At 41.7% G+C, this 24,611-nt stretch overlaps 1 protein-coding gene across 2 annotated transcripts in view; it reads right to left on the bottom strand.

The window, feature by feature from the left end:
- Window positions 1-24,611, bottom strand: part of CEP135 (centrosomal protein 135) — a 73,453-nt gene that overhangs the window by 25,632 nt on the left and 23,210 nt on the right. For both annotated transcript variants that reach the window (XM_047798878.1, XM_047798879.1), the window contains 6 exons: window positions 23,028-23,166; window positions 20,503-20,726; window positions 17,145-17,297; window positions 15,611-15,763; window positions 10,848-10,925; window positions 4,372-4,523 (listed from right to left, as the gene is read on the bottom strand). In XM_047798878.1, the coding sequence (XP_047654834.1) occupies window positions 4,372-4,523; window positions 10,848-10,925; window positions 15,611-15,763; window positions 17,145-17,297; window positions 20,503-20,726; window positions 23,028-23,166 (899 nt within the window). The remainder of the gene's footprint in view (window positions 1-4,371; window positions 4,524-10,847; window positions 10,926-15,610; window positions 15,764-17,144; window positions 17,298-20,502; window positions 20,727-23,027; window positions 23,167-24,611) is intronic.

The raw sequence follows: 24,611 nt of genomic DNA, 5'->3' as shown, positions 1-24,611 counted from the left end.
CCATGGCATGCAAAGTTCCCAGGCCAGGGACTGAACTTGAGCCACAGCAGTGACTTGCTGGCTCCCCAACCACTAGGCCCCAGCGAACTCCTATTCTGACATTTTTGATAGTCAATTAGAAGTCACAGTGAACAGGGAAACAGACGTTGACTGCAATGCAATGAGCATTTAAGACTGAAGAATGGACATGTATGTGTAACTGGGTCACCATGCTGTACAGTAGAAAATTGACAGAACACTGTAAACTAGCTGTAATGCAAAAAAATAAAAATCATTATTAAAAAAAAAAGACTGAAGAATGGTTTCGGGAAGCAAAAAAAAGTGGACATAGAGCAGAAATAAAGACATTCTAAATGAATCTCTTACTGATCAGTAAGATTTTTGTTTCCAAAGTAACAGGAATTTCCTGTCATCTAGGATGCTTCTAGCACTGGCCTAGGAATTCTCAGCAGGCCTTGCTGCAGAGGAGTGGTTCCTACACTAGGCTATTTACTGGGAACTTCCACAGGTTCCTTTTAGGGTTTCTCTGAAGATGGAAGAAGACACCAAAGGCGGCTTAGCTTAGAATCGCCTAATGGATCCTGAAGGAGGCTGGATCCCGAACCCATCAGTAAGATGTGACGTCTCTCACAGATGCTGGGGTGTGGTACTGACAATTCTGAGATACTCAAACGCAAAACAAAGGGCCTCAGCAGCTCTAATAGCAGTGACATGATGACCTAGACCAATCTTCAGAACCGCAAACCAAAGAGAGCCTGGTCAGGCTCTAAGGTCATAACCCACTGTATTCAGGCTATTCATAGAAGCTGCAGTCACTGCTCTGAGGGATTTAACCACAGGGAGTGGAGAAAGAAGAAAGCTAATAGTCACTGTATCGATAATTTATAAACATTTTCCTAGAACAGTTCCATAATTAGAACTATTACTTCATAATTTTATAGAAACAAATAACCAGTAACGTGTTCAAGGTGGCAAACCAGTCAGGCATAGCAAACAGGGAAACCAGGCCAGTCTAACACATGGAAACCAGGTCAATCTAACACATGGAGACCAGGCCAGTCTAATACACCGAGACCAGGTTAGTCTAACCTGGTGCCAGCGTGTCCTGCTACCTCATCACGTTGCCTTCTTGGAGGGACACAGGCCACATTTTATGTGGAGGGACGGGTCTGCCAGTCAGAATGTAAAAAAAAAAAAAAAGAGTTCCCATTGTGGCTCAGCAGTAACGAGCCTGACTAGCATCCATGAAGACACGGGTTCAATCCCTGGCTTCACTCAGGGGGTTAAGGACATGGTGTTGCCATGAGCTGTGGTGTAGGTAGCAGACATGGCTCGGATACAATGTTGCTGTTCCTGTGGTGTAGGCTGCAGCTGTAGCTCCGACTGGACCCCTAGACTGGGAACCTCTAAAACAAACAAACAAAAAAAAAGGAATACCCTTGAGCTCCTAGTGAAGGACACCAAGCAGCCATCAGGGCCTGAAATCCTAAGCGGAAGTAAAAGTCTCTTTCCAGCTACATTCATTAGCAGGATTAATTCCTAATGAGAGCAGGGCTGATAAATGACAGTGAGATAACATCCTGATTGATTGTTGATTATACATATATAGGAACAAACAGCTTTGCTTTTTCCTATTCTTGTATAGACATGGAGGGAATAAGAGATTCTGTATCAGACCTTGGAGGTAACTTTCCAAAAGACATATTCTGCTAAGAGAAGGGTTGTCTTGATTGAGGTATAAACTTCATAGGAAAGAACAGGTGAATGACTAATATACAATTTGTCATGTGGTGTTTGGAAAGGAAAATTTGAGGCCCTTTGAGAACTAAGTTGCTAAGAAAAATGAGCCAATTTCTTAGCTTCCAAAGTGCTATAAACAAAGCAAAGAGAAGTAATGATCCTGCCAGAGAGTGAAGCAATACAACTGAATTCCACATCAAAATTCCAGCTCCCTGCTACCTGCCATCCGGATAGGACCATCTCTCTGAGCCTCAAAGTCCTTAGCTGTGCGACAGTACATCCAGGTAGACGTGTTTTCATTTTAGGGGTAAAAGAAATCACTTCCCTTCACAATAGAGAATATTTTAAACGAAGACACCATCTTAAAGGGTCCTTTATTTATAAGAAGTGTTCTGATTCTAAAATGGAGCTGGAGGAGTTCCTGTCGTGGCTCAGTGGTTAATGAATCTGACTAGGAACCATGAGGTTGCGGGTTTGATCCCTGGCCTTGCTCAGTGGGCTAAGGATCCGGCGTTGCCGTGACCTGTGGTGTAGGTTGCAGACACGGCTCATCTGGCGTTGCTGTGGCTCTGGCATAGACTGGCAGCTACAGCTCCGATTCAACCCCTAGCCTGGGAAACTCCATATGCCGCAGGAGCAGTGCAAGAAATGGCCAAAAGACAAAAAAATAAAAAAATAAAAAAAATAAAAAAATAAAAATAAGATGGAGCTGGAGCCCATCAAAGAGGGTAGGTTTGGAGGGTAGGTTCAGGAACAATCGGAGCAGAGAGACTGGGAGGACACCCTTTTTGGTCTCTGACGTCTCCAGGACCCAGCACTAACTGAGAATGGCTACTATTAAGTAAAGTGATAAGCAGCGCGCGGAAAGGGGTCAGGGCTGGCTTTCTTTTCCACCTTCCCACCCCGCCTCCCCCACACCAAAGAGCGGATGATCCGTACTTGTGGCCTTAGGCTCCCTGGCTCTTCTGGGTCCAGCTCCATGAACCCAATGTCCTCACTTGGGGCCTGGTTCCTCTTCCTGTCTTGGTAGAAAAAATGCTAGGCATGCTCAGAAGATCATTTTTAGGAGTTCCCACTGTGGCTCAGCAGAAACAAATCCTACTAGTATCCATGAGGACGCAGGTTTGATCCTTGGCCCTGCTCAGTGGGTTAAGGATCTGGTGTAGCTGTGAGCTGTGGTGTAGGTTGAAGATACGGCTCAGATCCTGAGTGGCTGTGGCTGTGGTGTAGGCCAGCAGCTATAGCTCTGATTCGACCCCTAGCCTAGGAACCTCTGTATGCTGTGGGTGAAGCCCTTAAAAAGCCAGAAAAAAAAAGATCATTTTTAGGCATCCTAAGGAATCTATGAGCCTTCTTCCCCTCACCTAAAATGATTCTCGGTTCCCTTCACAAATAAATACTTCCCAAGGGAGACCAGTTATACTTGGCTTTCTGAATGCACACACCCCCTACTCTAACAACTAATACCTACTGCCTTAATCAGAACCCAACCAGAGCTTATGGGCCCTTTCTGGCAAAAATCTGCTCCCGCATGTATCTGATCCTGGAGAAGTACATAACCCTCTAGTTTCAAGGTACAGAAAAAAAAAGACTAAGGTGAAAGGCAAACAGTTTGAGGGTCTCTCGAGCTGTAGAATCTAAAAGTTTAGAGCCTATCTAAACTAGCCTTATCACTAGCAGTGGTGAGGGCTACGGCTGCTGCCCGCTGCTGTGCTGAGACCAGACCCAGAGCTGCCAGAAGGATAGTCAGACTGTGCCTGCCTGACACCGGGAAGACTGGTGGCACTAAAATTTAATGAAAAGAGCCTGACTCGGGAAGGGAAAGAGAAGATGGGCCCACCAGGCGGATGGAGAGGATGCTTCACCTGTCTAAGGATTAGCTTCTTAAACGTCCTCATGTCAAGGCAAACAGAACAGATGTGACTAAAGGGCAGTGAGGGTTCTATTAAACCTACGAAAAGGGGCATGGGTTTGGATGAGGGGACTGTTGCCAGAGAATGCTTGGTGTTGCTGGCATGGGGTTCAGCTTTGGATTTGGACCCGATGGCCTGAATATGCGGCCCCCCAGTTTCTGCTGAATGGACGCTGCGACACACACCCTCTCCTCAGAGACACGCAGGTTCTTCTGTGGGAACAAGACAAAGGCATAGACTCTGCAGCCCCCAGGGGTACCAGATCCCGAGAAGACGCCTGACCAGTCTTCTCTAACACTGCCAGGTGAGGGCCTGGCAGCCTGCGTAAGAGGGGATGGAGGAGGGCCTGGAAAGCCGCCTGAGAGACGGGAAGGGAGCTGCAACTGCAGCTGGAGGAAAAGGCAAATGGGCCAAGGGCTGACCTGGATCTGTTAGGAGGACTTTCGAAGGAGGGAGGTCAACAACATGCCTGCGATCACATCGGACTGCTAAGTCTTGAAAAGCACAGACACTCAAGACCCATCCAGATTCACTCAGTGAGAAAGACCCTCAGGAGAGCAGCCCTTGAATGCATACATTCCAGAAGCTCCCCAGGGGCTGCAAGGCCAACTTTGAGAACCATTGTTTCTCAAAGGCCTAGTCCAAAAGGCCACCATTACGAACATTACACAGCCACCAGCTGCTCCCAGAAGGGAAATAAAATGTTCAATAAACTTACCTAAGTGAATGCACCTCTGCTTTCTGATGAGACGTGTCACCAGCCACACAGCTAAGTTTCTGAGCTTGGAGTTTTGCTTTTTTCTCTAAAGACTCTATTGTTTCTTTCATTATTAACATTTTAGACTTTAATTCACATTTTTCGTTTTCAAGCTATAATTTAAATTTTAAAAATTAATAGGTATATGTCTCAGTTTCTTTTCCTTAAGCACTCTTTAATAATATTTCTGGAAGAAAACTAAGGAAATAAATTAGACTTATTTAAAAATACTTTCAAGTCACATGTACACTTTAGGTTCTAGATGTCAGAACAGGCAAACATATTTCTCTCTCTTCTTCAATATCACTGAAATCAATGAAAAGATACCAAAAAGAAAGGCAAGAAGGGAAGAAATGAATATATCCATAATAGCAATGAAATAGGAATGGAAGCCACTAGCAGGCCAAAATTTTGAGAAATTTCTGAAAAAGGCAGATAGGCCTGAACTGAAGAAAAATTGAAGCAGAAAATCAGGAACTCACACACAATGGACAATACTTATGTAAAGAAAGTAGAATATTTTCCTGTAAGACATAAAGCAAAACCTGACAACGTAAAAACGCACTAAGTTTCTGAATGGAAACATAATATTGGAAATTAATTAAAATTTCCTGAGATAACTGTAAATTCAATTAGGATTTCAGTAAAAAATCCTAACAAAACTTTAAAAAAAATTAGTGTCTTAGATTTCACTCTAAAATTTATTTAGAAGAAAGTTAAGAAAAAATAGGAAAAATTTGGCAGAAAAAGAATGCAGCCAGACTTCCTTTATAATTACAACAATATGAATTTCCCATAGAAATGGACAAGAAAATATATCACAGAAAATTTAGAAAAGGTAGCATTTTAGGCAAGTGGGGATAGAATAAATGCTTTAAAAATAGAGTTGGGAGTTCCCGCTGTGGCACAAAGGGATCAACAGTGTCTCTGCCAAGACCCAGGTAGATCCCTGGTCTGGTGCTGTGGGATAAGGATCCAGCGTTGCCGTAGCTGTGGCATAGGTTGCAAAGGTAGTTCAAATCTGCTCCCTGGCCTGGGAACTCCGTATACTGTGAAGTGGCCAAAAAGGAAAAAATCTTGAAAATTAAAAAAAATATATATATATTGGGACATCCACTCATTGGAGACAAAAAATTAGCTAGATTTATATTTTCTTTTACATGCAAAAATAAATTCTAGACGGAGTAATGTATAAAACTTGAAACCAAGAAATATGAGTGATAAATGTAAGTCTTCCAGTTAAAACTGTAGACTGACAACACACATTTTTATCTCCCCTCCTCTAGAAACAGAGCTAAAATGACAGCAAAGGAATAAGAAAGTTCTATACGCATAAAGATAGAGAGAATGAGCAAGAAAACAAGGGTGAATGAGCGACTTCAACAGTGTGTGGAAGACAAAGAGCAGAGCGAATGGAGACAAGAGCTATGATCCGAGGCCATTTCTGAACCCAGGAACGAGCAACCTCCGAAGCCAGGCAACGCTTCACTTCGGGGCCGTCCTCTGCACTGTGCCTTGTAGGGTGTTCAGCAGATTCCTGTCCTCTGCTGGCCAGACATGAAAGAATCTCTCCCCTGTGACAGCCGAAAACCCTCCAGAAGTTACACACAGCTCTTAGAGACAGAAGTGACCCCACTGAGAATCCCTGACCTCAAATGACCACAGCAGAGAAGAGCAATGAGCTTCCAGCTGCCTTGGCCTGCAAGAGCTGCACACAGAGGCAGAGAGTGGCCAGGAGGTCTTGAGGAGGCTGTAGGTCTATGCTCTGGGACACTTACATCCCAGGAACCTCTCTCTAGAAAGTTCTCTTAGGAGTTAACAATATACGAAAAAATCAATAGAAAGGCTAAAAGATAAAGTTGAGGCCATCTTCCAAAAGTAGAACAAAATGTCAAAGAGAAAATAAAGGAGAAAGGATAAGAACATCAGGTCTTTTTAGAAAGGCTAAAACCAACTAATAAAAGCTTCAAAGAGAGAAAAGAGAAGAGTATAAAAAATTACCAAAGAAACTGAAAAAAAAAATGAGATAAAGAGAACATCCTAACTTCGGAAATAAAAACAAGTGTACAAAGGACTTGGAAACAGAATAGCATCAAACAACTCAAAGAAGTTGAAAGACCAATAGAGGACAGCATTCAAAATTTTTCTTGAAAATAATTTTCCAATCTAGATTTCCATATGCTTAAGCCAAATCACAAATTAAATATGAAAGTTGAATAAAGACATAATCGGGAGTTCTCACTGTGGCTCAGTGGGTTAAGGATCCAGCACTAGACCCTGGGAACTTCCATATGCCGAAGGTTTGGCCCTACAAAAAAAAAAAAAAAAAATTCAGACAAGCAGAGCACCAAAGAAATCTCCTTCCATGTATTCTTTCACAGGAAACTGTTGGAGAAGGTGCTAGACCAGAACAAAGGAACAGGCCAAGAAAGACGAAAACAGGAGGCTGCCCAGCAGAGGGACAGGAAAGTGCTGAGAGCAGAGCCGTGGAGACACCGTCCACAGTGGAGCAAGCTGAGAGCTCAGGAGGGGACGCATGTAGGGAAGAAAGCAGAACTGACAGGACTGAACACTCAAAAATTACTGAAAGGCATATGGCAGAAATTAGCAATGAAAAACAGGTAACAAAAACCAAAACAAAACAAAAGCAATTTTTAACTCCAGGAAAAAAGGTCTACAAGAGCAGATACTGTTCCACTTTGCTGGACCATGAACCACAAGAAGTCATGTAGCCTACTAACTACTAAAGTGGGCAAAACATGCACTTACACAACACAGAGGAGGGAGAGGGGAGCGCCAAGCCTCATCCCCCATCACTGACTCTCACCCAACAACCTGAAATCAGCACAGGCAGGCCAAGCAGCACAGCAGCTCATGTGGAAACAGGGAGCTAAACAGCAGGAAATGGTTAAAGAGCTGGGGATGGCAATCTGGGGGAAAAGGAGGTGGGAAAAGACACTTTTTTTTTATTAAACATCTTCCAGATTTCTTGTACAAACAGAACTATATAAAGATTAACAATCTGAACACCTGGGGACCCATCACCTGGCTTAAGAAACATAAGCGGAACCTCTGAAATAGCTGTGAGCAGCTCAGGCAGCTGCCCACAGGACCACGACCTGAGTTCCAACCCCCTCTTCCCCGCTTTCCTGGGCACACGCCACATCTTTACCAGTCTCGAAACGACACAAATGAGGTTAGCATGGTTTTGAACCCACAAAAATGGACTCGCTGCACGTTTTCTTCAACATCATGTCCATAAGATTCTTGCACACTAATGTCTGCAGACACCATCCATCGTCTTTGCTGCTCTGTGACACTTCACTGCATGACTTACCACAGTTCATCTACTTTCCTCACAACTTACATCTACACTTTTTTCTCTTTTCTGCTGGAGGGTAAACATTTTAGGTTTGTGAGCCTTCTGATTCTGTCACTACCCGAGTATGACATGAAAGAGCCACAGGCTCTTTCAATGAGCATGGCTATGTGCCAAGACAAGCTATAATTCAAAAACAGACTGGAAACCACATTTGGTCCAGGGGCCAGAGGTTACTGACTTTGATCCTGAGTACATTATCCAGAAATGGATCTGCTGGCTAATAGAGTATACCTTTGCCAACCTGGAACAATGCCAAAATACTCTCCAAAGAGGACCAGTCTGTACCCCAAGAAGCCACACATTCACTAATGATATTTGGTATAACTTGTTAATTTCTGATGACCTGATGGATATGAAATGATTTTGCTGTGGTTTTAACTGGTATTTCCCCTATTATTGAGGTAGAGAACATGTTTTTACATTTAAGAACCATTTATAATTTCTTATGCCCTCAAGTGTCAATTCACAACTGTTGAGGTTTTTTTTTAGGTTAAATATACAGCAAGTTGTTCTCTTAATCCGTAGCTTGTCTTTTCAACTGATGGCTTTTGATAAAGGACCTTCCTATAATGTGGTCCTATTTATCTATGTTTTCTGTAAAGAAGTAAACTCATCTGTGCCTTGTTTAGGAGCGAATACTCTGGCCCCAGACACTTGCCAGTTGTGTGATCTTGGTTCACTTCCTCTCCACCTCAGTTTCCTGATCTATGAGGTGAGGGGAACAGTGGCATTCACTTCTTATGGTTGTTGTGAGAGTTAAAATTATGTACATGTGTATACAATGCTGAGGACAGGACCTCATGCACAGTAAGTGCTCTATAAATGCCTGCCATGATTATTTCACCAAGGTCAAAAAGATTTTCTCCTGTATTTTCTTTTAAAATTTATAGTTATTTCTTGAACATTCAAGGCTGCAAGTGACCTTGAACTGGTTTTTGGGCCTGGTATATTTTAGGTAGGGTCCAATTCCTTTTTTATATACATGTATGAATAGTCAATTGTCCCAGAAACAGTTACTGAAGAGTCTTCTTTTACCCCACCGATCTGAGTCCTCTAGAACCCGTGGGTTTGTGGGTTTGCTCTCTACTGGGTTTTATCACTCTTAATCCCTGAGCACTAGAACCGTATCTTAAATACTGACTCAAAACCCTTCATAGTGTAGGATAAGTTCCACACTGTGTTCTTTTCAAATTTCTCTTTGTGATTCCTGGTTCTTTGCTTCCATTAAATTTTTAATCTACTGTCAATTCTTCCCCCGCCCCCCCATATACACATGATATTCCTGGGAGTTCAGCTGAAACGACATCAACTCTACAGATCAATTTGGGGTGAACCAAACATGATACTTGTCACCTTTTTTTAAATTTTGCTTTTTTGCTATTTCTTGGAGTTCCTAGGCTAAGGGTCAAATTGGAGCTGCAGCCACCGGCCTAGGCCAGAGCCACAGCAACGCGGGATCCAAGCCGCATCTGCAACCTACACCACAGCTCACGGCAATGCCGGATTGTTAACCCACTGAGGAAGGGCAGGGATCGAACCCGCAACCTCATGGTTCCTAGTTGGATTTGTTAACCACTGCGCCACGAACTCCTTGTTACCTTTTTAATAAATCTGAAATACCTCTCTACTTACTTAGGTCTTTCATAATGTCTTTTAATAAAGTTGCAGAACATTTTCTATTAAGATCCTATAAAACTATATATAGGTGTCTTGTATTATTTATCACTATAAAAATGGTATGGATTTTCTTTTTAATCTATCTTGCTTGGGACTTGTCATGCTACTGTGCATCAGAGAGTTCCTGCATTTTTGACAATGCCTAGAAAAATATCAGTTGCCATGTCTTCAAACACTGCCTCTCCCATATTCTACTATATGCTCTTGAAGAATTTCTAGGCTATGGCACAGGGAAAGAAACCCAGCTGGACCCGGTGGTTCCCCTAAGTTCAGAATACAGGAGCGAGGGTGATGGGAGGCCAAGGCACTGAGAGTTTGTAGGACAGACACCAGAGAAAGAGCTCAAGGTCTGTGGATGATGCCCTTTGAATTCCCAGCTGAGCAGAGTTCCACGCACAGAAAGCCACCCAAGGCTATGGAAGAACCATCAAAGAATTAGAGGAACAATACTGAGGGAGCACGCAAGACCAGGGGTAATTTCTATTCCCATCAGTCATCTGAAAACCTCGCAACTCATGGGGCAGCAGGTAGCACACTCCAAAAGATCCAGTCTCAGCAGTAAAACAAAATTAGCCCAAAACTCAGTGCTATTCTGGTCCTACGTAATGAAGCTTAAAAGCAAGACCAAAAAAGATCAGGCTACTTCCCTCGGACTTATCCCAGAACAACCTCCAGGGGGTGTCTAGGAATACAAGCTCCCCAGCAAGAAAATAAAGTTTACAATGTCTGGCATCCAATCTAAAGTTACCAGGAATTCAAAGGAGGAAAATACAGCTGAAGAAGAGGGGAAAAAAATCAGCTGGCTCAAAGTTGACAGAAACAGATGATAGAATTGGTAGACAAATAAAAACGGTGAAAACATCGGAAAGGAGACTAAGCAAAACAAAATGCAGAGAAAATAACGACTAGTAGAACACACACCAACTTGTTAAAAATCCTATCTCTAGTGAGAACAATAAGGAATGAAAATGAATTTCACTTTTTACTCCAGGTCTGTATTACTTAATTTTGTGAACAAGAGCAAAACAATAATCATAGCTAATACCGACTGAGTGATTATGATACGCCAGTGACTCTTCTAAGTTCTTGACAGGTATTAACTCATTTTATTTTCACAAAAACTCTAAGAAGTATTAGCACCATTTGTACTTTACAAACAAAGAAACTAAGGAATGGAATGTTTAAGAAACTTGCCTACCAAAAAAAAAAAAAAAAAAGGAAACTTGCCTACAGACAAGAGGGCCTACTCCTAACCACTGTTACGCAGCTTCTCTAACATATTCTTTTGTGATTTTAAAAATATACAGTACACTAAAACTATAACGGAAATAATCACTCATACAACAAAATATACCCCAAATCCAGTTTGATAAATTACCTGGTGATTAACACACGTCAAATGTTCAATCGTTTTCTCTAATTCTGATTTTCCAAAAATACTCATTTCCTGGAGATGCTGTAAGAGAATTTTACAGATGTTCATTCACATCAGCTAGGAATACAAAATCACCAAAGGAAGAAATCACATCTACAGTACTATTCATTTGTCTTTTTATAACACAGAAATGTCTTAGAAAGAAAATCATTAGAAATTTTACAAAAAATGATGCTTTTGCTTGAAAACAAAACCACGAGGAGCTCTCATCTTTTACACTCTACCTCCGCATGTGACGGCAACAGAAGACGGGTTGCTGTGGGTTTATCTGCAAACCATTTACACAGGTCAATCCATCAGCACAACCAGGTTAAGCTCAGAAGTGCGCCTTCCTGAGAGATGTTAAGAGGGACAGTGCTAAGGAAAAAGGGATGGGATCAGGAGGACACAGGAAACAGGATACTACAGGGCCATGTAAGAGATCAGAGTTTCCGGAGTGAGCTGGTCAACAAGGCAATGACACAAGCCTATTTTCTGGTGAGGTTACCTCGTCCAGCTCTTGCTGATGCCGAGTCTAGGACAAGGGGTATGCTGGGGAAACCTGAGAACTTTTCTAGTGCAAATTCTTACATCTAACATGTTATTCATTATTCAGCTAATGTTCAGAAAGGTCACTGTGCTTCCTTATATTTTTTTTACTAAGTGATTCAACTACTATTGAGTCTATACTATGTACACTATGTACCAAGAACCAAGAAAGGTGTTAGGAAAACCATAGCAAGGAAAATAACAAAGCCTCTGATGTCACAGACATGACAGTCTATGCCTGGGGACTACAGGAGAAAAGACACACCTTAAACAAGATATTAAAGTAAAATCCGTGAATACTTCCTAGGAAAAGGAACTTTATGGCAACATATAGAAAAGATATTTACCCAGCTCTAGAGGATGAGCAGGGCATTGCCAGTGAGGGGACTGGTGGGGAAGGGTTTTCAGCAGCCTGTGCAAAAGGCTGAGGGCCCGGGAAAAGCCCATCGAGCCTGGCATTGAGAACATGAGGGGTGGGGAAGAGGAGGGATAAGCTTGGGGAAAGGAAGCCAGACTCTGAAGCGGGCCAGGTCCAATCATTCAAGTCCCTGAAAACAACAGATGGATTCAAACAGAAGTGATGTGATCAGATTCACATCTGTGCAAGGTGACTCTGACCTCAGGGTGGAGTACAAGTTTAGGGGCCACTCATGTACCAGCGCAGGTGAGAGAACGACGGCCAGCAAAGGCAGCAGCAGGCAAAGGGGAACCAATGCGAGCTCAGGAGCCAGATTCTTCGTGGCTTAGCAGCTAAGAGAGCTTGGGCAAACTATTATTATTCTCATTAAGATAGTTGCCTCACCAAGTTCTAGGTGCACAATTCAGTGATTCGCAATTTTAAAGCTTAGACTCCACTCACGGTTATCACATTCCCTGTACTAGACACCCTATAGCTCATTTATTTTATATCCACAGTAGCTTGTGCCTCTTACTCCTCTCCACCATCTTGCGTCTCCCACCATCCCTCTCCCCACTGACATCCACTTGTTTATTCTCTGTATCAGTGAGCCTGATTCTTTTTTGTTATATTCACTAGTTTTATTTTTTAGATTCTACATATGTGACAACACGCAGTTTTCATCTTCCTCTGGTTTAACTCACTAAGCACAATCCTCTCCAAGTCCATCCACTTTGCTGTAAAAGGCAAAGTTCCATTCTTTTGATGGTGAGTGGAGTCTGCTGTACACCAGCCCTTCCCTATCCTGTCACCTGTTGATGAACACTGAGGTTGCTTCCCTATCTTGGCATCGTAAGTAATGCCACTATGAAGGCTGGGGTTCATATATCTTTTGAATTAGGATTTTCATTTTCTTGAGATATATACCCAGGAATGGAATTGCTGGGTTATATAGTTCTATTTTTAGATTTTTGTGGAACCTCTGTACTGTTTTCCACAGTGGCTGCACCAATTCACACTCCTACCACCAGAGTGTGAGAGGGTTCCCGTTTCTCCACACCTGCACCAACATTTGTTATTTATGTTCTTTTAATGAGGGCCATTCTGACAAGTGTGAGGTGATTTCTCATTGTGGCTTTGATTTGCATTCCCTGATGGTTAGCAGTGCTGAACATCTATCATGTGACTGTTGGTTGGATAAATTATTTATTTTATTTTATTTTTTGTCTTTTTGCCATTCCTAGGGCTGCTTTTGCGGCATATGGAGGTTCCCAGGCTAGGAGTCTAAGCGGAGCTGTAGCCGCTGGCCTACACCAGAGCCATAGCAACGCCAGTTCCGAGCCACGTCTGCAAGCTACAACCACAGCTCACGGCAACACTGGATCCTTAACCCACTGAGCAAGGCCAGGGATTGAGCCTGCAACCTCATGGTTCCTAGTCGGATTTGTTAACCACTGAGCCACGATGGGAACTCCAAATTATTTAAACTTACTGTAACTCAGAAATCATGTGTGTAAGCATGACCCAATTGAAAAGGCAAAGATTTACTGAGATGCCCTTAAGAAAGTATTCAGAACAGAGCTTCCTACACGGAAAGGGTTTAATAAGTGTTAACGATTATTTAACAGGTAGCATCAATATGGTTTTGTGATCAAGTGAAACAGGAGCTTTCAGAAGGGAAGAATCGGTGATGATGTCAGAGGGGTTCTGCACAGAGAACACCAGGAGACTACTAGAGACTTAAAGACTGAGAGGGTTAGTTCAGGTTTCAGGTAGGAGACCTACTGTAAACTCCTAAGTCCTGCCTCCTGTAACCCAGAAAGAATCTGGTAATATGAACATCACTTTTTCTGAGTTTTCAGTACTACAGCATTTAAGTCCTATTTTTACATTTCCTACTCATTTCAACAGATATGGAAAGGGACAAATCAGTAGCTTTTACTAAGAGTAAACATATTGCACATAAGTTTTCCATTTGGTGATTTTAACACTTATTTTTATAAAAAAGCACTTTCTGTGCTGTGTAGCACTGGGAACTATGTCTAGTCACTTATAATGGAGCGTGATAATGTGAGAAAAAAGAATGTATACATATATGTGTAACTAGGTCACCATGCTGTACAACAGAAAATTGATAGAACCAGCTATAATGGAAAAAAATAAAAATCATTATTAAAAAAAAAAGCAAAAAAAAGCACTTTCTGGAATGAAGTACTCCAAAAGATCCCAATTGGAAGTATTCTGTTGGGGTAAAACTAACTGAAAACTTACGACATAAAGACTACCCTTATAATACTTTAATGTTCTTATTCTTAACCTTAGCTACTAATTTCTAAGCATTAATTCAATAATATTTACTGGAAGTAAGCTATGGACTCCACAATAGTAACAACAACAGTTAATACTGAGTTCTCATAATGTGCTGAGAACTGTTAAGCACTTTAAGTAGATTAACATTTTTGGGGAGATTGTAAAATATAAAATACTGCCCCTAGATATTACACCAAAAGCACAGGCAATAAAAGAAAAAATAAACTGGACTTCATCAAAATGAAAAATTCTGTGCTTAAAAGGGTAATACTAAGAAAATGAAAAGACACCCTACAGAATGGGGGGAAATATTTGCAAATCACATGTATGATAAGGGTTTAATATTGAGAATATATAAAGTACTCTTACAACTCAGTAAGACAAAGAATCCAATTCAAATATGGGCAAAGGATATGAATAGACATTTCTCTACCAAAGGATGTAAAAGTGGCCAAATAAGCCATGAAAATAAGCACAACAGCCACAGGGGTAATTACTCCACCCCCAAAGATGATGTTAACAAAAAGGTAGGTAACCAGTATTGGTGAGGATATGGAGAAATCAGAACTCTACCCAAGACAAATAAAAACACACATCCACACAAAAACTACACGAATGTTCAGAGCGCCATTATTCATAACAGCTAAAAAGGAGAAACCACCCCAAGGATCAGTAAATGTTGGCCACCCACACATGGAATGTTTTCCACAGTAAAAGGAAGAGTCCTGCTACATACCACATAATGAATGAACCTTGAAACACTGTGCTAAGCTTGAGAAGCCAGACATTAAAAAAAATACTGAATGATTCAATTTGTACGAAACATCCAGAGTAGGCAAATCTCAAGACGGAAAGCAGACCCGTGGGCTGCCTGGGCCTGAGGGGGAGGGGGATGGAGAGCAGCTGCTAGTGGCTCACGGCTTCTTTCAGAATAATGAAGATACTCTAAAACTGACTGTGGTGATGGCCGAACAAGTCTGGGAATACACAAAAAACCAGCGAATTGTACACTTTAGGTGGTTGAATTATACTGTAAGCGAATATCTCAATGAAGCTGTTTTACAAAACTACTGAGATCAGAGGTTGGTTCTTTCCTAAAAAGAAACAGGTAATAAATATCTTGGGCCTTGGGGACCACAGAGTTTTTGTTGCAATTACTCACCTCTGCCAATGCAGCACAAAACACAAACAAATGAATATCCAATGCATACGTAGTATCAACAATGAAACCTGAATTTCATCGTTTCCATGTGTTATGAAACAGTCTTCTTTTGATATCTGCTCAATGACTTTAAAATATAAAAACCATTCTTGGCATACAGGCCATACAAAAACACTCTGGCTTTGGCTCCTATGCCATGATTTGCCAATCCCTGATTGGGATTCCAAAGAGTCATGTCACTGGAACATATAAAAGACCTCCCTTTTTCTCAATAAATCACCTTTCAAAAGTAAGTCACTTATTACTTACCTTCAACTTTTCTTTTAAAGCTTCCTTTTCTGCCATAATTCTTCTTAAGTCAGATAATGCAAGTTCTTTTTCCTTTTCCATTAGACTAACAGTATTATGGGAGATGGTGGTTTGGGTAGATTCTTGTTTTAGTGCAGATAATTCTTCTTGAGCCTTAAAGAATTAAAAGATATAAATTAAAAAACACTGGAGTCTGTTTCTGTTCTGTAAGTAAGTTCATTTATAACATTTTTTTAGATTCTACAGTTTAAGTCATATCACATAATATTTGTCTTTCTCTGACTTACTTCACTTAGTATGGTAACCTCCAGGATATGTTCTCATTTTTAAAAATGGGAGTTTCCACTGAGCCATGATGGCAAACTTGGGAGTTCCTGTCATGGCTCAGGGGAAACAAATCCCAACTAGGAACAATGAGGTTGCTGGTTCGATCCCTGGCCTTGCTCAGTGGGTTGAGGATCCAGTGTTGCTGTGAGCTGTGGTGTAGGTCAGACGAGGCTTGCATCCTGCGTTGCTGTGGCTCTGGCGTAGGCCAGCAGCAACAGCTCCAATTAGACCCGAGCATGGGAACCTCCATATCCCGCAGATGCGGCCCTAAAAAGAAAAAAGACAAAAGACAAAAATATATAATAATAATAAAAATTAAAAATAAAAAAGGCAAACTAAACACATGCTACTTTTTGCTCTCTCCCCAAATGCAACCAACATGAGAGTATGAGGATTAAAATATATAAAAACAAAAAAACAAGGAGATTGAGAGAAGTACCAGCAACAAAATTCTGGAAACCAAAGAGCAGGTGGACAGCTAGTAATTAACTAAGCAGACCCAAGAAAGCTGACATTTAAGCCAACAGTGGGAAAAGCCCAGAAGTGGATCACTTTGCACTACATAATCCCAAAAAAACTCCACAAACAAAAAGCGCTTTCTCAGCTTGGCCTTTTTTTTTTTTTTGTCTTTTTGCTTTTCTAGGGCCGCTCCCATGGCATATGGACTGTGCCACAACGGGAACTCCCTCAGCTTGGCCTTTTATCCTGGTCTTCCCTCCCTCGAACAGCAGTGCCCCGGTGGGAGCAAACTTAGGTGATACACACCGTGCTTTGCTCAGATGCGCCTTGTGCTCTGACATTCGATGGGCCAGGCCGCATTGAATCACACCCCTGTCCCTGCCTGAGGCTAAGTCCTCAATATCCAGTGTATCCAATTAGTGGATTCCACCCCAAATGAGAGACCTATCCCAACACATCTGAGTCCCAAGGGCCCACCTGGCTCAGTCAGGCGGAGACTCATTCAGCGTTTTAGAAATATCTCAACTCACCTGACTCACAGACAGGCTGGAAAAGAGGAAGAATAAATATAAAAAAAGAACAGAAATCTCTGCTTTAGAAAAGGATGATAGCAGAAACTACTGCTTATGGTTCTAACTATGAAGGAATTTACTAAGGTCTATGTATCACAGTAATTTAAAGGCTACATACTGGTTCCATTACAATTAACTGGTTCTATATAACCTGTTAATCATAATCAATATCTTACTTCATTATATAAGACACTCAGTTTATCTCTTTCTGCTGTCAATAATTTAACATTGCACTGTATGTCCTCCATATGTTTCTCAAATCTTTCCAGCATACGCTGAAGTTCATCTCTTTCTCTTGTGATCAGATGAATTTCTGAATTGTAATCACCCTGAAACAATTTAAAAACAGAAGTTATCATTTGTTATAATTATCACCACATGGTTGTCACAAGGATGCTAAGACTGAATGAAAGATGTTAACAGACAAAAAGAACACAACTTCTTTTAATGTAATTAAGGAACACAAACTTTAACCTACAAGGAGAGCAGGAAGTGACAGTGCCAGCAGTACTGGGGCAAATTGCCTGGCCTTCAAGTTCCCAGCAAGGGAACCAGCTGTCATTGATACTGATTGATCAGATCCTATCAGATGTTTCAACTGTCCTTCTCCCGGAGTTGTTCACATTGGTGAGAACTAAAGTGTAACCCTCAGACCAGAAGCATGCAGCATCTGGGACCTTTCTGGGCTCCCCCAGAGCCTTTGGGGTGGGGTCCAGTAACAGCTCAGCAAGCCCTCCAGGTGATGCTGATGTGTGCACCTGCTCACCCAGGACAAATCATTCCAATAGCCCAGCACATTCCTCAGTGTTTTCTGTAACTGAACCTAACATCACTTTCTTTCTTTTTTTAATGGTTGTGCCCGCAGCACGAAGATCTTCCCAGGCCAGGGATTGAACTTGTGCCACAGCAGTGACAACGCTGGCTCCTCATCCCACTGAACCACCAGGGAACTCCCTAAACATCAATTTTCTAGACACACCAACCAACTGTCCCAGTTTCAAACCTATGTGAGGTTTATTCTCACAATCAGATAAACATAAGTAGTTCTACCAGAAAGTACACACAAAGTATGTTCACTGAATAAGCAACTACTTCCAACATTTCTAAGACAAGATTATGCCTGTTATTGCAGTACAATTAGAAAAACCCACTATCTTCAGAGCTACTGCAGACAATAAAGACGATAAGTGTGGACTTAGGCATCTGTGGTATCTTAATATGCAAATACTAAATGCAAAAGCTCCAGAGTTCCCTTGTGGTGCACTGGGTTAAGGATCCAGCATTGTTGATGAAGTGGCTCGGGTTGCTGCTGTGGTGTGAGTTCGATCCCTGGCCCGCAAATATCCGCATGCTGCAGACATGGCCAAAAAGAAATGCAGACGCTCCAGACAGTGCTAGTGTTATGACCAGTGCACTGGAAGCCTGGTCCTTGATACTCATTACACACCACGCACATGCCAGGTCCACTGCAGACTTGTTAACAGTGGATATCCATGAAGCACCCTGTACCTGCCACTCGGAAATAAGCTATCTTTGTGGTTAAACAAGCAAAATCAAGGTCTAATGGATGAGGTTATCTATCTGGAAAAGGACAAGATGTATCACAGGACAAGAGCACATAGGGTGAGGACTTAAGGTGAAGTAACGATAAAAGAAAATCTATAACCTAACCCTATACAAATAAAAATGTCCTTACAGAAAGAAAGTAGTCTGCCTAGATTTTAGAAGAGGAGAGCTCAATGAATAAAGATTTGACAGACTATTTTCATTACTCCCTAGGTCTCAGCTCAAATGTCACTTTCTCTAAGGAGCCCTTCCAGATTTTTCAATCTGATTTAGCTCCCCCCTACATACTCTCCTTGATTCTGAATTCTTCCTATATTCCTTTTTCAATAACAGTTACTATTCACGAGATTATAAAGTTGTATACATGACTGAGTGTTTAATGTGTCTTTACCGCTAAAATGTAAGCTCTGTCAGGGACACATAGGTCTGATCTTAGCATTATCTTCAGCACCTAACATGGTACCTGGTAAAAATGTATAAATCTTCTAACATTTACTTACTGGCCCGCATAAGTAGGAACTCCAGGTCTTTTCTAAATGTATCTTGTATGTAGATATCTATATTTGTGTTAATAATTCCCCTTTACCACTCTGTTGTTCCCAACACACACACACACACACACACACACACACACACACACAAGCATGCACACACTCATGCATACCCACACACACACACACCTACACAGGGCTAAAAACTGTGAGGCCAGGAACCAGGTCTCCCTCATCTTGTATTCTGGATGCTTCTTCAGAGCAGGCACTCAGAATCTATCTATTGAACTGAACCTAACTTTCTACCTCAACAGGTGTGCTTTGAACCAGCAAATAATAAGGAAATGAACCATGTACTAGAACTAGGTGTTATGCTGGACACTTACACAAATCAGCTCCTACCAGAGTCCTGGAGGCTTAGATTACCCTAACATTATCTACACACTAGATAAAATTAGGGGAAGCTGGGAGCAAAGTCATTAAAAATCAAAACATTGGATTTCAGACTTGGCTGCATTTACCAGTTCTCTCACCTTTTTCCTAAAGATTCTCTGTGTATTGTCAAATGGTTTTGAATCATTTTCTGATTAGACTCTGTTTTTTAACCATATGGGCTAGCAGCTGAATTTGATGGACAGAGTGTTAGCTTAGGCACTATGCTATGGCGTCTATTACAAGCACAATGAATCGGTGGGAAAATACAGTGTAAGTTAATGTATGTGCTACTGAGCTTTTTTTTTAAGCTCCATATATACTTAGGAATCAGGAAAAATAAATCACTGATCACTTTCACTGAATAGGAAGGACAGTCCTATAGCTCCAAAGCTTAAAAGAAAGAAAAATCTAAAGAACGCAAGTGATACTCATAAAATGTTGACAATAACTGAGACCTAAAATAGAAACAGGTGCTTTTAATCACTGGTAAATCAGTCAACGTCACACATGTACATCTTGAGACCAGTGAGCTGTAAACGTGGCTGCAGCGACAGACAGTGTGACCCACGTGGCATCCACTGCACTGTGCGCATCTCCTGTTTGCATGGCCGTGTGGAGATGCCTGGCCCGTGGCTTTCCGACTGGTCCAAGGCTGGAAATGGCATGAAGCCATGCAGCCTGCCAGAGGGACAAAGCCATTCTCCTTTGAGAGAGAAGATGCAGCTGACACTGAAAGTGAAGGTGAGAAAGCGAGGAGCCATCCAGTAATACGAGGTCTTGTATGCCCAGACGGCCCTGGCCTCTTCCTAGATATGTAGTGAGTGATTCAATCTTTCCTTACTTTCTGGGCTTTGCTGTGCTATGCTTTCCTGATTAATGCTGTGTTCCTAAAGAACAGGTCACAGAAAAAAACAGAAATCAAAACTAAAGACATATTAAAGCAAGCATGAATAAAGTTACATTCAGTACAATAATAAACCAGAAAAATGTGCTCATAAAGTTGCTCTTTTGTCTTATCAATTACCCTCTAAAGAGATATTACCTTTTCTAGTGTTTTAAATACTGGAATTTTCTCACATGCAGAATAATTTCTAGAACAAGCTCTTCGCTGTATCACATGTTGGAGTCTCTCCAGCTCCTTCTTATAAAAATCTCGTTCCTCTTCTATACCTTTCAGAAATGTATCTAAACGAGAAGGTGACTTGTCCCGACGTTTTATTCCATGTTCTAGCCTCATCCTTTCAACTTCCAAAGTAAGTTCTTTTTCTGCAAATTAAATCATTAAATCTCAAAACAAAGTTGCATATAAAATTCATAACTAGCCAAATAAATTACACCAATAACTTTTAGAATGTAAGCTACTAAAAAGCATAGCTGTTTTTTTTTTTTTTGTTATTTCTTGGGCCACTCCCGCGGCATATGGAGGTTCCCAGGCTAGGGGTCGAATTGGAGCTGTAGCCACCAGCCTACACCAGAGCCACAGCAACTTGGGATCCGAGCCGCGTCTGCAACCTACACCACAGCTCACGGCAACGCCGGAGAGTCAACCCACTGAGCAAGGTCAGGGACCAAATCTGCAACCTCATGGTTCCTAGTCGGATTCGTTAACCACTGCTCCACGACGGGAACTCCTTTTTTTTTTGTCTTTTGTCTTTTTTTTTTTTGTTGTTATTGTTGTTGGGCATAGCTGTTTTGTATATTATAACTGCTGGCTATCAAAGAGATATTGATAGGAAAGGAGAAAAAAAGCAAAAATTAAAAGTTTAAATAAAATCCAATAAATCAAAGTTATCCTGTCTTTGTCATATACAAGGATGGGAACTATTTAGTACTACACAGTAAAGCAATAAATTACCACATGGTACTTTCTGGTGACCTGAAAATGCACTAAAAGAAAATTTACCTAAAAAAATTGATCACAATACTTGTGATTTTAACATTAAACTTGAATATAAAATGCACACAGGAGTTCCCGTCGTGGCGCAGTGGTTAACAAATCCAACTAGGAACCATGAGGTTGAGGGTTCGATCCCTGCCCTTGCTCAGTGGGTTAACGATCTGGCGTTGCCATGAGCTGTGGTGTAGGTCGCAGACACGGCTCGGATCTTGCGTTGCTGTGGCTCTGGCGTAGGCCGGCAACTACAGCTCCAATTCGACCCCTAGCCTGGGAACCTCCATATGCCACAGGAGCGGCCCAAGAAATGGCAAAAAGACAAAAAATAAATAAAAAAAAAAAATAAAATGCACACAAATGGATCAAAGCAATGCATCTTTCTCCAAATAAGCACAATTATTAACTTTACCACAGAAATCACTTTTTTTTTTTTTGGTCTTTTTAGGGGCTCACCAGAGGTATATGGAGGCTCCCAAGCTAGGGGTCAAATCAGAGCTGTAGCCACCAGCCTATACTACAGCCACAGCAATGCCAGATCCTTGACCCACTGGGCCAGGGATCGAATCTGCACCTTCACAGATACTAGTCAGATTCGTTTCCAATGAGCCATGAAGGGAACTCCCAGAAATTACCTTTTCAGGAGTCAAAAGTAGATTGGCCATTTCATGTAGTTCAGTCTAATTTAACTGAGTTCTTCCAACTCTAAAGCATGAAATGATTTTCAAGACATATTTGGATTTACTTCCCATCTTTTCCTTCATTCAATCGTCAGATACTCACTGAGCGTTGACTATAGCACAGCCTGAGCTAAGGGTGTAAGTATGAAATATGCGGCCAAGGTCAAATAATTACCTCACTGTAGCAGAACAAAAGCTACAAAAGAACAGCATGCAAGGTGATCTGGAGGATCAATAGGGGAACTCATACTGAGGAGTGACCAGAGAGTAAGAGTGTAGGGGACTGGGAGGAGATGTGCAAATGTGTTAAGGGCTAGAAGTTGAAATGATGAATGAAAAGCGTCTCTTGCAATTAGTAGGATCAAGCTGAGTAGTGATCTCAGCAAGAGCAAGGCAGCACTGTTGGGAGGTAAGGACAAGCCAACTGGAGGTGAGTGGTGACCTCAGCAAGAGCAAGGCAGCGCTGTTGGGAGGTGAGGAGAAGCCAATTGGAGTAGACCGAGGAGCTAAAGCACAGTAGGTGATCAAGCAGAAAGGCACTTGTGGATGACTACTTTAGGAGTTAAAGGTCTGATAAGGAGGAAGGAGTGGCTGGAGAGGAAGGGGTCAAAGCTTCATTTTAGACTGTGAGAAGGGCAAGCATGTCTGAACGCCAATGGGAAAGACCAGCACAAAGGCTAAAGCTGGGGAAAGGAGAGAACAGGTAAGAGAGACCGGGACCTAGAGACCCCATGGAGGCAGTGGTCCTTCACAAGCACTATGAGGCTCCACTAAAGAGGAGGGTAGATAAAGATGGACTCTTCCAGGACCTGGGGCAGGACAGTGACGGCCAGGGGTTTCCTAGAGCACCTCAGGGCCTGGCCTGGCTCCTGACAGGCAGTAACCATGCAACAAATGGTTACTGAATGAATGAATGAAAGAGCATCTGCTACTAAAAATAATACATTAAAAAGGAAATCACGATCATTTTTAGGTTATCAACATTATGTATTTTACCTGTAACTGCAAAACTTTCAATTTTTTTGTTAAGTCTTTGCTTTTCTTGCTCAAGCTGATGAACAACAGTTTCCAGGTCTGATTTCATGAGGAGTTCATCACTCAGTCTCTCCTTTTCCTTGTGACACAAGTTTAGTTCCTGCAAGTGTTAGCACTTTAATTAAGATTTCTAACAACCTTATGAAATATTAAAACACTTACAGTAGATAACTTTATAAGCACATTTATTTAAGAGTAATTCACATACTTTTAGTCAGGCAAATATATGGTTTCAATTAAAGTTAATTATCAATTGTGGCTAAAGGATTCTCAAAACTCACATTCAATAGTGCTCCCTTCTAAAGCAGCAGAATTATTGGATTTTATTTTCTTTTAATTTGTTTAGGACACTTTTTTAAATGAAAATATACTGGTGCAATAAAAAATTGTAAAGCTTTTTATGTTTAAAGAAAAGCAGAACACAGAACATGCTCTATGACTGCCACAGGTATCCTTACGTACAAGAGTTGTGCTCTCAGCCGCACGTGCAGAGTGGGGATAAGAACAGTCCCTGGGAGTTCCCGTCGTGGCACAGTGGTTAACGAATCCGACTAGGAACCATGAGGTTGCGGGTTGGGTCCCTGCCCTTGCTCAGGGGGTTAACGATCCGGCGTTGCCGTGAGCTGTGGTGTAGGTCGAAGACGCGGCTCGGATCCCGCGTTGCTGTGGTTCTGGCGTAGGCCAGTGGCTACAGCTCCAATTCGACCCCTAGCCTGGGAACCTCCATATGCTGCGGGAGTGGCCCAAAGAAATAGCAAAAAGACCAAAAAAAAAAAAAAAAAAAAGAACAGTCCCTGGACACTGAGGGTTACCTATCAATGGATGACCAGTACCTGGACACTGAGGGTTACCTATCAATGGATGACCAGTACGTGGACACTGGAGGTTACCTATCGATGGATGACCAGTACCTGGACACTGCCAGTTACCTATCAACAGATGAATCTATGAATGTGAAGCACTCTGTACAGTGTCCAGAACACAGCAAGTACTTAACAAATGTTAGCTCACAATATGATTAGTATTTCCCTTACAAATACACAAAATGTAGTACCAGTGGAAAAAATAAGAAAGGTCAGAAAGTAACTACAGCAACATGTTGCTGTTAGGCAACAATACTGAAACTTGGTCCTAGTTCTGAGACAGGCTTTATGAATCACATATTACTGTGTGCAGTGGACAGATACATAGCAGGCAACAGACAGCAAAAATCCCTGTCCTCATGGAGCTTACACTGTAGTGAAAACATCATCAAAACACCTTATCAGAGAGTGTTACAACAGCTATGAGACTCAAGAGTGGACAACATTTAGCAGGTTTAGCTAATTCAATTATTCAATACGGAGCTGAACTGAATACCTGATAAAGCAGTTGAATAAAATGGGAAGCCACCTTGATTCCCTCTTCACAGTGAGCACATAAAAATCACTAAGTATATAAGCACTTACTATATGCCTGTCCTTACAAATGGCTTCATTTTAAATTTGCCTTATGACAGCCACCAGAACATTGCACCTAGACTGTAAAAAGAGTATATATAATGAG

Source organism: Phacochoerus africanus, chromosome 10, assembly GCF_016906955.1.
Source record: "Phacochoerus africanus isolate WHEZ1 chromosome 10, ROS_Pafr_v1, whole genome shotgun sequence".
Taxonomy (NCBI): Eukaryota; Metazoa; Chordata; class Mammalia; order Artiodactyla; family Suidae; genus Phacochoerus; species Phacochoerus africanus.
Note: the sequence above shows the minus strand (reverse complement) of the source record. Positions and strands in the feature narration are given on the sequence as shown.